At 47.0% G+C, this 13,292-nt stretch overlaps 1 protein-coding gene across 2 annotated transcripts in view; it reads left to right on the top strand.

Moving 5' to 3' along the window:
* The window catches only part of UNC13C (unc-13 homolog C), a 133,516-nt gene that overhangs the window by 43,749 nt on the left and 76,475 nt on the right, over nucleotides 1–13,292 (top strand). For both annotated transcript variants that reach the window (XM_028705840.2, XM_028705838.2), the window contains exons 6-7: nucleotides 3,401–3,472; nucleotides 11,043–11,262. In XM_028705840.2, the coding sequence (XP_028561673.2) occupies nucleotides 3,401–3,472; nucleotides 11,043–11,262 (292 nt within the window). The remainder of the gene's footprint in view (nucleotides 1–3,400; nucleotides 3,473–11,042; nucleotides 11,263–13,292) is intronic.

Below are 13,292 nucleotides of genomic sequence, written 5' to 3'. Positions count from 1 at the left end.
GTATTGGTGGTGACCTTTAAAGCCCTAAATGGCCTTGGCCCAGTATATCTGAAGGAGCATCTCCACCCCCATCATCCAGCCTAGACACTGAGGTCCAGCTCTGAGGGCCTTCTGGCAGTTCCCTCACTGTGAGAAGTTAGATTACAAGGAACCAGGCAGAGGCCCTTCTCAATAGTGGCGCCTGCGCTGTGGAACGCCCTCCCATCAGATGTCAAGGAAATAAACAACTATCTGACTTTTAGAAGACATCTGAAGGCAGCCCTGTATCGGGTTAGGGGTTTTCTAACTCAGCTCGAAATCTAAGCGAGGGAAACACTCTGGGACCTCAGTGAGTCCCCTCAGTTTGAAGGCAAGCATTATGAATCATCAAGATCCATATTTCAAGCCAAGAGATTATGAACTTTGGCAGACCTCTCCCCAACTCCATGCCTCATCACAAACAGCTTTTGCAACTCCCCTCAGCTTCAAAATGGAGTTACCATGTGGCATTGCAGGTGGGGGGCAACAAACAGAAGTCTAAAACTCCCTTGGGTGCTCAGACACAGTTATCTGGGTCCATCCCATCCCCTTCCCCACAGGGTCCCTAGGCAGCATCCATCCTTGTGGCATCTCTCAAAAGTGACACACACACACCCAGCATTCCAGGAGTGGTGCTTTGAGGGCTGAAATTGGGCAGTTAAGCCTTTGTTTTGGGGCCTGAATCATCATCCGGCCTGCTCACTATCTCTCCCTTTGTTGCGGAAAAGCTAATCTGTGTAATTTCTGTACATGAATGTGCTGTGTTGATTGGAATAAAAGAGAGAGATGGAAGCTGACAAGCAAACAGAGTTATTTCAGTATTAATGGTTAGCCGAGGAAATTAATTGTGAATTAGCGTCGTGATCCCACCAAATTGCTGAGAGTTTGCAAACAGAAACTTGTGAGATTCATTTATTAACCGTCACACACTGATAATGAACCAAACCAAATACGACCGTGCCAAAGGTTCTTTCTTACATCATAATTAGTTTCATGGCGTTAATCATATTATACACCTCTGCAAGTTTAACTCTTGTCAAGGGAGACGTTGAAAATTGGGCAGACGGAAGAAGAGAGAGACACTGAGAGGCTTTATTAAAATAAAGGCAATTTAAATGGCGAGCAGTATTAAAGCGATGCCATTAGTTCACTGTCATCCGAACTCTCGGCCTCCAGTGCAGGGGCTTCTGCTGCCCACAACTCACTTAAGCCAGAGCCAGGCTGTTGGCATCCAAGTCCCCCGATAGTCCTGCTTATGGGGAGAGCAACTCTGAGCAGGATGACACTGCTCTCAATGCAGCATTAATAATACAGTGGTGCCTCGCAAGACGAAATCGAGTCTCTTCGTCTTGCGGTTTTTTCGTCTTGCGAAGCACGGCTATTAGCGGCTTAGCGGCTTTAAGAAAAAGGAAACAAACTCGCAAGAACTCACAAGACGTTTCGTCTTGCGAAGCAAGCCCATAGGGAAATTCGTCTTGCGGAACGACTCAAAAAACGGAAAACCCTTTCGTCTAGCGAGTTTTTCGTCTTGCGAGGCATTCGTCTTGCGGGGCACCACTGTACAGGGTTGGAGTAAACAATCACGTGAATCTGAGACTAATAACGGCTTTCTGCCTTGGTCCATTTTATCTTTAGTGCACATGAAAATGGTTGATACAAAATGCTTCATGCTGTGAAACGGCCCTTTTCAATTGTGATTTGTGATTATGAAGACCATTCATAATCCTCTGAAACACGGCCATTGAATTCGGTTGACTTGTTTCCCCTCGTTCTTGCAGTAGGTCAGCCCAGGTTCTCCGTCTCTACTGCGTTGCCAGGTGTGAAGAGGGTGGGTTTCCAAGAGCCAAACATGGTTGAGGACATGTAGCACAGCTCTGTGAACTGTCCCCACAAAGAAAAGATTGTGAGGAGTTTCTCGTGTTAAGGTAGCCTTAAGTCAGCTCACAACCAGTTCTGTAAATCCCACGATGCTGGGGTTTTAAGCTGTTGAGCTGAACTTGGAGACTGAGAGGGGCTTTGCAAGTGGATCTGTCTGCCTGTTGTTTGCCTTGGGATCAAGGCAGCAGGGCTAGCAAGAGCAGAGTGTGCTTTTGGGTTTTTGGTTTTGTTTTGTTTTGTTTTGTTTTAAATATCCTTCAAGGCAACCCATTGGCTCTGTTGGAGACCCTTCCTCTGGCCCAGGTCCTCTCCTTTTTGTAAGAGAGTTTCTGCAAGGGAACTGGCAGACAGATTGCGTCTCTCCCAGGACAACCTGTAGACCCTGTAAGTGGCCAGGAAGCCTAGGAGCAGTGGGTGGTGGGATTAATCCGCCCAACTCTGTGCTTGGCAGGGTAAAGTTTCTTCTTGATGTACCCTTCATTTGAATTCTGCTGTTTTCAACACTCACAATCGCTCCTGGATTTAGATGTTTTAATAGAGCCAGAAGCAAGCTGTATATTATTTGAATTCAGCAAGTTGGCACCATCGCAGTTTTGCCTTGAAATTCAACTGACAAGGCTTAATACTTCAGTAAAGGGTTTTCGGTTTTTTCATCTTGGTCCTAGAGATTAGACAGTGTTGGAGGAGATATTGTGGGGCAGGAGAACTGTAAGGCAGAGGGGGTGAGCTGAAATATTCTCTGAGCAGTTAAAATGGGTGCAGGTCTGTTACCTCAGTTTTACCCTACTCCCCCCCCCCTGAATAAGACTCCCCAAATACACACCTTCCTGCTTCATCCAGCCCTTCATCAGCCATGGTTGCCCATGTCAGAGACTCACTGTGTGTGTGTGTGTGTGTGTGTGTGTGTGTGTGTGTGTGAGAGAGAGAGAGAGAGAGAGAGAGAGAGAGAGAGATTTATGATTTTCAGTTTTATACATTTCAATAATTTTATAATCATTTTAACATTTCAAAACTCGACTTCCTTCCCTTTTTTCTGCTGTTCCTGAAAATTATTTTTAATATTTTCTGCATATCCAAATTAACTTAATTTGCTCATTTATTCACCTACCTTAAATATTTACTCTTATAAAACTGCAGGTTATTACAATAATCCTGCCAATGTTCTCATCTGTTTACAGTTTGTTCGTAAATATCCCATAAATCATTTCCATTCTTTTACAAAAAGTTTGTTAATTTGATTTCTTATTTTTCCAGTAAGTTTCGCCATTTCTGCATATTCCGCAAGTTTTTGTATCCTTTCTTCTTTTGCTGGGACTTCTTCTCCTTTCCATTTTTGCCGCTGTAGTCGCAGACATGAATAAATTTCTATACAGTTTGGGTAGTTCTGTCCCTATAATTCCCAAAGGAATTTTACTCGGTAATAGATACCATCAATATATTATTTTCTCTTAGACCATCACATGCTGCAAATTTTATATCTTCTGTGTACTTCTGCCTTCCACAGACCCTTGCAACCCGGAAGTCAGGGATCTCGCTAGCCATGGTCATCCGGACGTCAATCGACAATGAGGAGATGGTAGGAGAGGGGGCTGCTTAACATGTTTCTTCAAGGGGCGGGTTGGCTTCCTTTAAATGGGGGGGGGGAGTATTCACCAAAGTATTTAACCCCTTCTGTTGGATGCTGTGATGTTTCTCCTGGCTACCCTTTATGAAAGTCATAGTCTTCCTAAAGTTGTCTCCTGTGTGGTCATCTTGATTAATCCTGCCCATAGAGCTTTGCCAAGAGAACAAAGGGTGCTCCTCTTCTTCTCTCAATTGTCTCCATGTCTGTTCTGGGAGGAAAGTCAAGCAAGAGATTTCAGGTGGCCAGCAGCTGAAGAACCTCCCCTGGGTGCATGTGAGGTCCACCCAGCTCTAAGAGGTCCATTCAGCATCTTCTCTCTGTGCCCCCAGTGCCAGTGGTCTAGGGCTGACCACATTTGTATAGCAAGCACTCAGTCAGATAAGGAGGTGGCTACTCCTAGCACATCCACACACACACACACACACACCACCACCACAACAACAACAACAAGGCTTCTCCTAAGAACAGAGCTTTCCAAGCTTTTCATGTCGGTGACACACTTTTTAGACATGCATCATTTTGCAATACAGTAATTCAGGTTTTCTAGCTAACCAGAGGTTAAGCTAACTCATTTCCAGCCCCGGGAGGAGTGCAGGTAGCGTTCGCACAACTCACCTACCGACTGCAGCCGACACACTAACGCAACACACAGTTTGGAAAGCTCTGCCTTAGAATTTGGGCCATGGCAGAGTGAAAAAGAAAGCAGCATTTGGCTCTGGCAAATCATGGATTCCATAGCAGATCCTTTGCAACCAATGGCACATGTGGCTCACGCACATGGCTGGCTTCTAAATTAACTGCTCAGGAGAGGCACCTGAGGGCGGGGGCTGTGCAAGCAGCTGAATGGAAGCATCTGCTGGTCGTGTGCTGGAAGCCGCACAGTGGCTCTGTGAGGAAGGCGAAGCACAATGTGAAATGAGGCCTTTCTGAGATCTGGAGCTGCCTGTCTCTCGACAGTGTGTGTCAGGACCGGAAATCCAGAAGCAGGCAATTGGGGAAAATGATGCCCGCAAACTGAAATTGCCCAAGAAATTCTGGTGCAAAGGGATAGGAGAGCCTGCCCCAACTTGCAGTTTGATTGCTTTCTATCTTTTTGGATAGCTTTTTGCTATGTTCTAAATATTTATTGGTTTGTCCTCACAATAATTTTGAACTATGGCTGCATTTGAAGACGGTTCAAGGCTGAATTAAGATGGTGGTGGGGGCTAGTGCAGTTCCCAAAATAAGACACCCCCCCTTCCAAAAGGAATGCATTTACACATCTCAAAAACTTAACATAAACTTATTTAATAATACGTTTTATGGAGTACAGAAAATATTCTCTGAGCATGTGCAGTTTCAAAACACAAACTTAACAACATTTTAGTAACCTTAATAACCAGAAAATGCTCTGAGCATGTGCAATTTCTTATTTTAAACCCATTTTTTTCCCCTCACATCTAAACTTGGGTGAGTCGTCAACACTCAGCCTAACCTACCTCACATGGCTGTTGTGAAGATGTAGAAGAAGGCATAAAATAGCTCCAAAAAGAGACTTCTATCATCAACATCAAATTCTGCTTCCTTTAACCAGAGTAATTTATCTTTGTCCTATAAAGCCACATGTTTTTCTGGATATGCCACCCCTGCAAATTAGTGCAGCACCAAGACTTCAGCCATCCTTACCTGAGCCTGTTTTACATATGCACATTTATTTAATTGAGTTATTTAATTTATGTCTCACCCTTCCTTCCCGAAGGAGCCTAGAGCAGCAAATGCAATTAAAATTTATAAAAACAGTTTTAAGTCTTCTAAAAAGCTGGTTAAAGGTAAAGGTAAAGGGACCCCTGACCATTAGGTCCAGTCGTGGCCGACTCTGGGGTTGCGACGCTCATCTCGCTTTATTGGCCGAGGGAGCCGGCGTTTGTCCGCAGACAGCTTCCGGGTCATGTGGCCAACATGACTAAGCCGCTTCTGGCGAACCAGAGCAGCGCACGGAAATGCCGTTTAGCTTCCCACAGGAGCAGTACCTATTTATCTACTTGCACTTTGACGTGCTTTCAAACTGCTAGGTTGGCAGGAGCAGGGACCAAGCAACGGGAGCTCACCCCATCGTGGGGATTCAAACCGCCGACCTTCTGATCGGCAAGTCCTAGGCTCTGTGGTTTAACCCACAGCGCCACCCGCGTCCCTAAAAAGCTGGTTAAAAACTACTAAAAAACATAGTCCCCTGCTTGGACAGCTAATAATTTCAGGGTTGCCAGGAGCAGATCAGACAGCCAGAAGACTTCATGTTTTTAGAGTTTCCCTTAAAGTTACCACTTCAGTAGGGAAGGTATTCCACTTACAGTGTCATATAGCCTGTTACATAGGTATATGTATATGCAGCCCTTAGAGAAATTTAAAAAAATATAAAAATTATTGTGTTTGCAAAGATTTGGGGCACGTCAAACTGCGCTTCTGACTTCCCTGCTCAATATTTGTGCAAGGGAAACTGAAATCCCCAATTCATCCGGTGTAAGTTTCCAGCCGTACGACTTCAACAGCTGAGAGTTTCTGAGACTAGAAAGAAAAAGTAGAAGACATACCCCACTCCTAAGCTCTACCCCTCCCCAGCCACCTGTAGAATGGAATCATAGAGCTGTAGATTGGAGGGGTCTTCCAGTCCACACCGTGCAACGCAGAGCATCATTGATCCATATTTGCTGGTGGTTTCTCCCCCCTCGCCCATTTATTATCTGCTTCCCCCATTCTGTCTCCAAACTGACTTGCATAAGTGTGACCAGGAGCAAACCACTCCCGACTGCTTGGGCGTCTGGCTTATCGATTGCAGCCAGGCCTGAAATTCCTTGGCAAGAACTTCTATTGATTGTCCCTCTCTATCTAATTTTATTTGCTCTATGCTTTCGCAAATAGAATATTCATTTCTTTTTTTAACTCAAGAAGACTTGGCTGCTTTCTCCCTCTTGCTTTTACCTTGAAGGCTGAGCCCCTAGAATGGGGTCAGCAAACTTTTTCAGCAGGGGGCCGGTCTACTGTCCCTCAGACCTTGTGGGGAGCCGGACTATATTTTGAAGGGAAAAAAGAGAACGAATTCCTATGCCCCACAAATAACCCAGAGATGCATTTTAAATAAAAGGGCACATTCTACTCATGTAAAAACACGCTGATTCCCAGACCATCCGCGGGCCGGATTGAGAAGGCAATTGGGCCAGATCCGGCCCCCAGGCCTTAGTTTGCCTACCCATGCCCTAGAAGACTACATTAGGGTTGAAGGTGCCTTTCACAACAACCCACCAGGAGACTTTCGACACACCCCTTTTCCATGGCCTCTGAAACCCTCTCAGGGTCTCCTCTGCCTTCAGAGAGAACTAAATCGATTTATTCACATGTGTTTCATAACAGAAAAGAGAAAGAAATTACAATATAGGAACAGTAAAACAATACAGCACAGAACAAAATGTTTTGTTAAGGAAGAACTTCATAATGAAGAACTTCTTCGTTAAGGAAGAACTTCGTTAAGGAGGAACTTCATATGAGAATGAATAATAAAGTTGGACATGGCCTTGAATTCTTGGGTTCCAGTGATTGAAAATAAAGTCCAATGTCAGCTAAACTTATTTGGATCCTTATTTTTTTTTTGTATAATATGCACGTTCACTAAGAAATGCTCCATCCCAAGCTCTCTTAAGTCATTATATGAGATCAATGCACTTTGGAGGTCTTTAGTCCTGTTTAGACAAACCTACCCAGATACTTAGAAAGTCGAGGTAATTTTTGTCTGCTTTCATATTTTAACTTTTGCACATTTTAAAGTAGAATTGTGATTTTTTTCCCCTCGATTGTATTTTTAAAAAATCTTTTTGTAAACTGCTTCAAGATGTGCTTATTTTCTTTTTCTTTTTGCAATTGAGCCGCCTATAAATTGTATGAAATAAATAAATAAATAAATAAATAAATAAATAAATAGCTAGCTAGCTGCTGCCCATGGATAGGATTGTGACATTACAGGGCAGCCATAGCCCTTGGATTATATAGTTAACCAGAAATTTCTTCAGCAAATCCCCATAAAGCCTCGTAGCCTGTTCTGGATAGTCAGTAAAACAACCGAGAACCACCTCTGTCAGTCGCACTAATCAGGTGCCAAGGTTTTCTTCACACATCAAGTATTTTCCTGTTCCTGAATCTAAAGGCACAGAAACTCTTTGGGGACAATAGCTGTGTCTGGAACACGGTTCACTCTGAGTGTTTTCTCTGCCCTTGGAAATCCATCTCCGAGGCAAATGTCATTTCTTTCTGATTTCTTTCCGCAGGGCCTGTAAGACAGAGTTGTCCCCCCCGGCCTTTGGCTTGGAATCAAATTGATTCCCCCCCCCCCCCTTCTTCCTTGTTCCTTTCTCCTTCTGTGATGGAACTCCTATTTGGGGACTTCCCTGGCTTTTTTCTGGCCTACGTAGGACCAGTCTGGATAGTTGGCCTTGGTGAAGACTTGACGTTTTCATCCCCCAAAAAGTTTTTTATTTGAGTTCCGGCTGAAATGAGGCTGCATTTTAATGTTGTATTTTAATCTTGTTTTTAAGTTGTATTTCAATCAATTGTTTTTATACCGGTGTTAGCCGCCCTGAGCCCGGTCTTGGCTGGGGAGGGCAGGGTATAAATAAAAGTGAATAATAATAATAATAATAATAATAATAATAATAATAATAATAATAATTTGGAAATCATTTCTCGTGGCTCCCATTCATACAGACACAGACCTGGCACTGTTTCTGCCAGGTAAAGGTAAAAAGGTAAAGGTACCCCTGCCCGTACGGGCCAGTCTTGCCAGACTCTAGGGTTGTGCGCCCATCTCACTCAAGAGGCCAGGGGCCAGTGCTGTCCGCAGACACTTCCGGGTCACGTGGCCAGCGTGACATCGCTGCTCTGGCAAGCCAGCGCAGCACACGGAACACCGTTTACCTTCCCGCTAGTAAGCGGTCCCTATTTATCTACTTGCACCCGAGAGTGCTTTCGAACTGCTAGGTTGGCAGGCGCTGGGACTGAACGACAGGAGCGCACCCCGCCGCGGGGATTCGAACCACCGACCTTTCGATCGGCAAGTCCTAGGTGCTGAGGCTTTAACCCACAGCGCCACCTGCGTCCCAACTTTCTGCCAGGTAGCACCTGCCAATTCAGAGGACCTTTCCCTCCCTCCCTCCCCACTGAAGGCAGGAAGGGGGCAGGCAGAAGTCCCCTCCCACCCCCCAGCAGCAGCAGCAGCATATCAAACAGCTTCCTCTCGACCCCCAAAACAAAATATTACAGGAATCCCGCAACTGGGAATGGAGGAGATAAATGGTGGGAGTGTTAATGCTTTGTTTTTTTGGTTTAATTATTTATCTTGTCTTTTGTACTGTGAACTGCGGCCCCAGGATCTCTTGATGAAGGGCAGTAGTAATAATAATAATAATAATAATAATAATAATAATAATAATAATAGATGCACAAGCAGCAGCTGCCTGCTTGCTTGATACTAGGAAGACGAGTGCAGTCGGCAGCCACTGATTCCAGGTTGCTGGAGTTTCCCCCAGAGCGTTGACTTGCTCATTTCCCCAGCGTTCTCCCCTTTGTCATCTGCCAGTGTGCCTTCACATTTTAGGCTATCAACATATTTAGTTATTCCTTTCCCAAACCTCCTGGAATGCAAAATTAAGCATTAGATTGGAAACAATTTATGAGGGCCATTTACGTGATAGCTTTGCAATGCGTTAAGCACATTTCACCCTTTCTCTTTTGCAGGAGCCCAGGTGTTGCCTAGCCCTTTCTCGGTGTGCTGCGTGTGATAAAAAGCAATTGCTGCTCTTTTGCAATGCTCCCAGCTGATGCTTTTGTTTTCTCTACCAATCTCTTTGCCCCAGTTTGCATTTGGCAGCAATGGCTCTCTGGAGTGCTTTCCCCATATATATATATATTTCTATGGAGGTGTTTTCCTAGGATGCTCCCAAGCTCCATCAGAGGTGGGCCGGATCAGCCCCCAAACTGCTCAAGTGCTGAGCATCCCTATAGTAGTGCCTTTTCTAGCTGACGTCAATGGGAGGCCAGTGCTGACTCAAACCTCCTTCTCAGGAAACCATCCTAAGCAGACCGAAGGGTGCCATTAGGAGAGCCAGAGAAGGCAAGGCAGATGATCTGCTGCTCTGCAGGGGCCTTGTTTGTTAGCACTGGACTCGCTTTCAATGCTAATGAGACCATCTCTGGTGCTAATTAGTGGATTGTGTGAATCAGCACCCTGGAGAAAGATGGGCAGGAGCATCACATCTGAACCCCTTCACATCTCAAGCAGGAGATTTTGCCTGCGACTTAGCATGTAGCCACACAAGGCACAGCGTTCAGATCAGAGAGTTCCTTTGCCGTCACATCAGCAGAGACCGCTTTCCTTGGCCGGCAAGTGCCACAGTCCTTGAGACATGGTGGAGTCACTGGTCCAGGCCTGGGTCCTTCCCCAGGTGCTGGGTTTCACTGGGAGTGAAGCAAGCAAGAAAGGACCTCTTGCCAGCAGCTAGCTATGCTCCCCTGCTCTCATGGCAAAGAGCCATGGCATGGGCTGAGCAACTGTCAGCATGTGCCACCCCAGAGGCAAGAGCCTGTGTGTGGCAAATGTGTCAGGGGGCTGTGGAAGAAGGAACAGGAGGGGACATCCGCCAGCCCCCTGCCTTTGTCCAACTAAGGAAGCCGTTCTGGGGAGCTGATCCCCTGCCCCCAGGAGCCCACACAGGTGTCTCCTGAGCACCAGACTTGCCAGTGTGGCATAAGTGATGTGAGGCTTTAGTCTTTGTAATGGCTGCCTGATCCCCATTCATTTCTCCTTCCAACTACATGTTTTTCTGCAACCGTCTCAAAGATTGCAAGGAACCAGGGGCTGAAGTCTAGGCTCAGGGGAAAAGAGTCTCCTGTGCTGTGAGAGAACAGCTTCCTGGTACTATTGTCTTTTTATAAATCTTCTCAGAAGGTACCTGTATAGATATAGGTATTTTTTATTATTATTATTATTATTATTATTATTATTATTATTATTATTATTATTATTTTGTGCCCTCTTGGCACAGTGTCCTGTGTGGGGAAGACCCCTGCGCTGCCCTAAATCTGGTGTGGGCACTGGGCAGCCTCCAGCTGTCTCTGCAAAGACACAATGATGTCTGACCAGCCCTTGTGGTGCTTTTGAGCGCCTTCCTCTTCCAGCGGCCTCAGAGCAAGTCAGCAAGAGCTCGGCTGATGAGAGCCTCTCACACTGAGGCACGTGCTCTGCAACGCTTCAGCAAAAGCTTTGTAACAGGAGCTTGAACATGCATGAAAGAATGATTAGACCAGTGGTTCTCAGTTGGTGGTCTGCGGACCCCACCCAGGAGGTCCGTGGCACCATTCCCATAACCAAAGCTACTCCAGGGATCAAAAGTAGGGAGTCCATGGCTTGGCTTTTGTAAAACAGGAGGTCTGCGATACTTAGCCAATTGGGAACTGTGAGCCGCTTTGTTGATGTATCTGAATGTGTTTTGTGTCCCCTCAGAAAATGCACGTCTTCAAAAAAACCCTTCAGGCCCTCATCTACCCCATGTCCTCCACCACCCCACACTACTTTGAAGTGTGGACAGCCACCGCCCCCACCTACTGCTACGAGTGCGAGGGTCTCCTCTGGGGCATCGCCAGGCAGGGAATGAGGTGCACAGAGTGTGGGGTCAAGTGCCATGAGAAGTGCCAGGATCTCCTCAATGCGGACTGTTTGCAGAGTGAGTAGTCTGAGGGGCACCTGGTGTGGGCACAGCTTCTGCCCTTCTTAGTGCTGCTTGTCCCTTTCCCTTTGCGAGGGGGGCATGGCAGGGCCACCTGAGGCAAACAGCAAAATGGTGCCCTCCCCCCGCCTGGTAAGAAGGGGCGAGTGAAGATCTACCCCAGGCACAGGCAAACTCGGCCCTCCAGATGTTTTGGGACTACAACTCCCATCATCATTAGCTAACAGGACCAGTGGTTAGGGATGATGGGAATTGTAGTCCCAAAACATCTGGAGGCCGAGTTTGCTTATGCCTGATCCACACCAAAAACAAGGGAAGAAGAGAGATCTACATCGGGATCTGCTGTCCCTGTGGATCCTGCCACCCACAGCGTTTGCCTCACCCATGGGTGTCCCAGCTCTGGGGCATGGGCTCCTCCTGTGGTTTGGGGTGGCAACAGAAGCCTGTTGGAGCAGCCCTGGCAGTGGCAAGGGAGAGTCTGCTTGGCACAACTCAAAGCCCAAGCAAATGGTTGGGCTGCTCAGATTACGACGACACCACTAATCTCACAGGGGCTCCAGGTGACAGGATGGACAGTGGAGTGGCTGAGTGGAGGTGACATAGTATCTTTGGGCATGCAGACACCCCTGACGCTGAATGGGTCTTGTGCTTCCCCCAACCCACCCTGCGTTCTGGTCTCAGGGATCTCCCACCTCATTTGGGTTTCACTCAGCTGGGCACTGTCTGCATTTAGCTCCAGTTTCACTGGATAAAACTCTTCCTCCTCCTTTGCTTTTAAACCCACCAGGTTTCCAGCCAGCTAAAGAGATTGCATGAGGCCCCTTGGCACCTCTCACCAAAAGCCATCCAGTGGCCCAGAGACCTCTCTCTTCCTCAGTCGCTCCTCTGTTGCTGCTCTGCTGCCACCTGATGCGCAGGCCCCCAGGAGTGTGGCTTGGCTGCCTCATGGCACAGAAACAAGGAAGGCTTGCTGGCTGCTCTGGTGTCATTTGTCAGCATTCTACTTTGCCCCCTGTGACCTGCAGCCAAGCAGAAAAAGATGGGCTGGCCAGAAATGCCACCTTGCCTTTCCTGCCTCCATTCATCTGCAGCCAGCATTGCCCTCCAGCCCTGATCAGTGCAGTTGGTCACTTGCAGCCTATGCTAGGCTGACCCAGGCAGGGATGGGCTGCAAATGAACCTCTCTAAAGCCCACCACCAAAGTAGTGTGCTGTTGTACTGTGACACCCCTACCCCCTTGGCAGTTGATCTCTGTGATCCACTAGGAATCCCATTATTTTGCAAAGATCCAGAAAAGTCAGGATATTGGCATCCCTGGCTTTGCTTCAGGGCAGGAAAAACCATCATTTTTGGGGATCAGCATCTGTGCCAGACTTCAGGCTTCCATTTTGATGTCTTTCTGGAAGCCCCTCCAGACATGAACTGACATCACAACATCCGTGCCTGCCAGCATCAAGGGGCCTCTCTGTGTGCTGTGGTCTACGTGCGCCACACATGGAACCAGATGTCCCTGGTGGAAGGAAGGGGGCTTCATCCATGCTGTGCAGGACACACAGAAAGCAAGAGGAGGGTCAGCTTTCGCCAACCTGGTGCCCTCCAGCTGTTGTGGACTACTATTCCCATCATCCCTGGCTAGTCCAGGTTGTCCAAAACAGCTGGAGGGTATCAGGTTGGCAAAAGCGTCAATGAAAGACCCGCCTGGCCAGGCACCTTCTGTGTCATCGAGGGCATCTGTTTTCCAGATTTCAGCCATGTCACCATCTCCTCATAGAAGATGACCCAATATTACTCCTGCTGCTGCAACGACAACTACAGTGGTACCTCGGGTTACAGATGTTTCAGGTTACAGACGTTTCAGGTTACAGATTCCACTAACCCACAAATGGTACCTCTGGTTAAGAACTTTGCTTCAGGATGAGAACAGAAATTGCATGGCGGCGGCAGCAGGAGGCCCCATTAGCTAAAGTGGTGCTTCAGGTTAAGAACAGTTTCAGGTTAAGAACGGACCTCCAGAACGAATTAAGTTC

The sequence above is a fragment of the Podarcis muralis genome, chromosome 14, assembly GCF_964188315.1.
Source record: "Podarcis muralis chromosome 14, rPodMur119.hap1.1, whole genome shotgun sequence".
NCBI classification, from domain to species: Eukaryota; Metazoa; Chordata; class Lepidosauria; order Squamata; family Lacertidae; genus Podarcis; species Podarcis muralis.
Note: the sequence above shows the minus strand (reverse complement) of the source record. Positions and strands in the feature narration are given on the sequence as shown.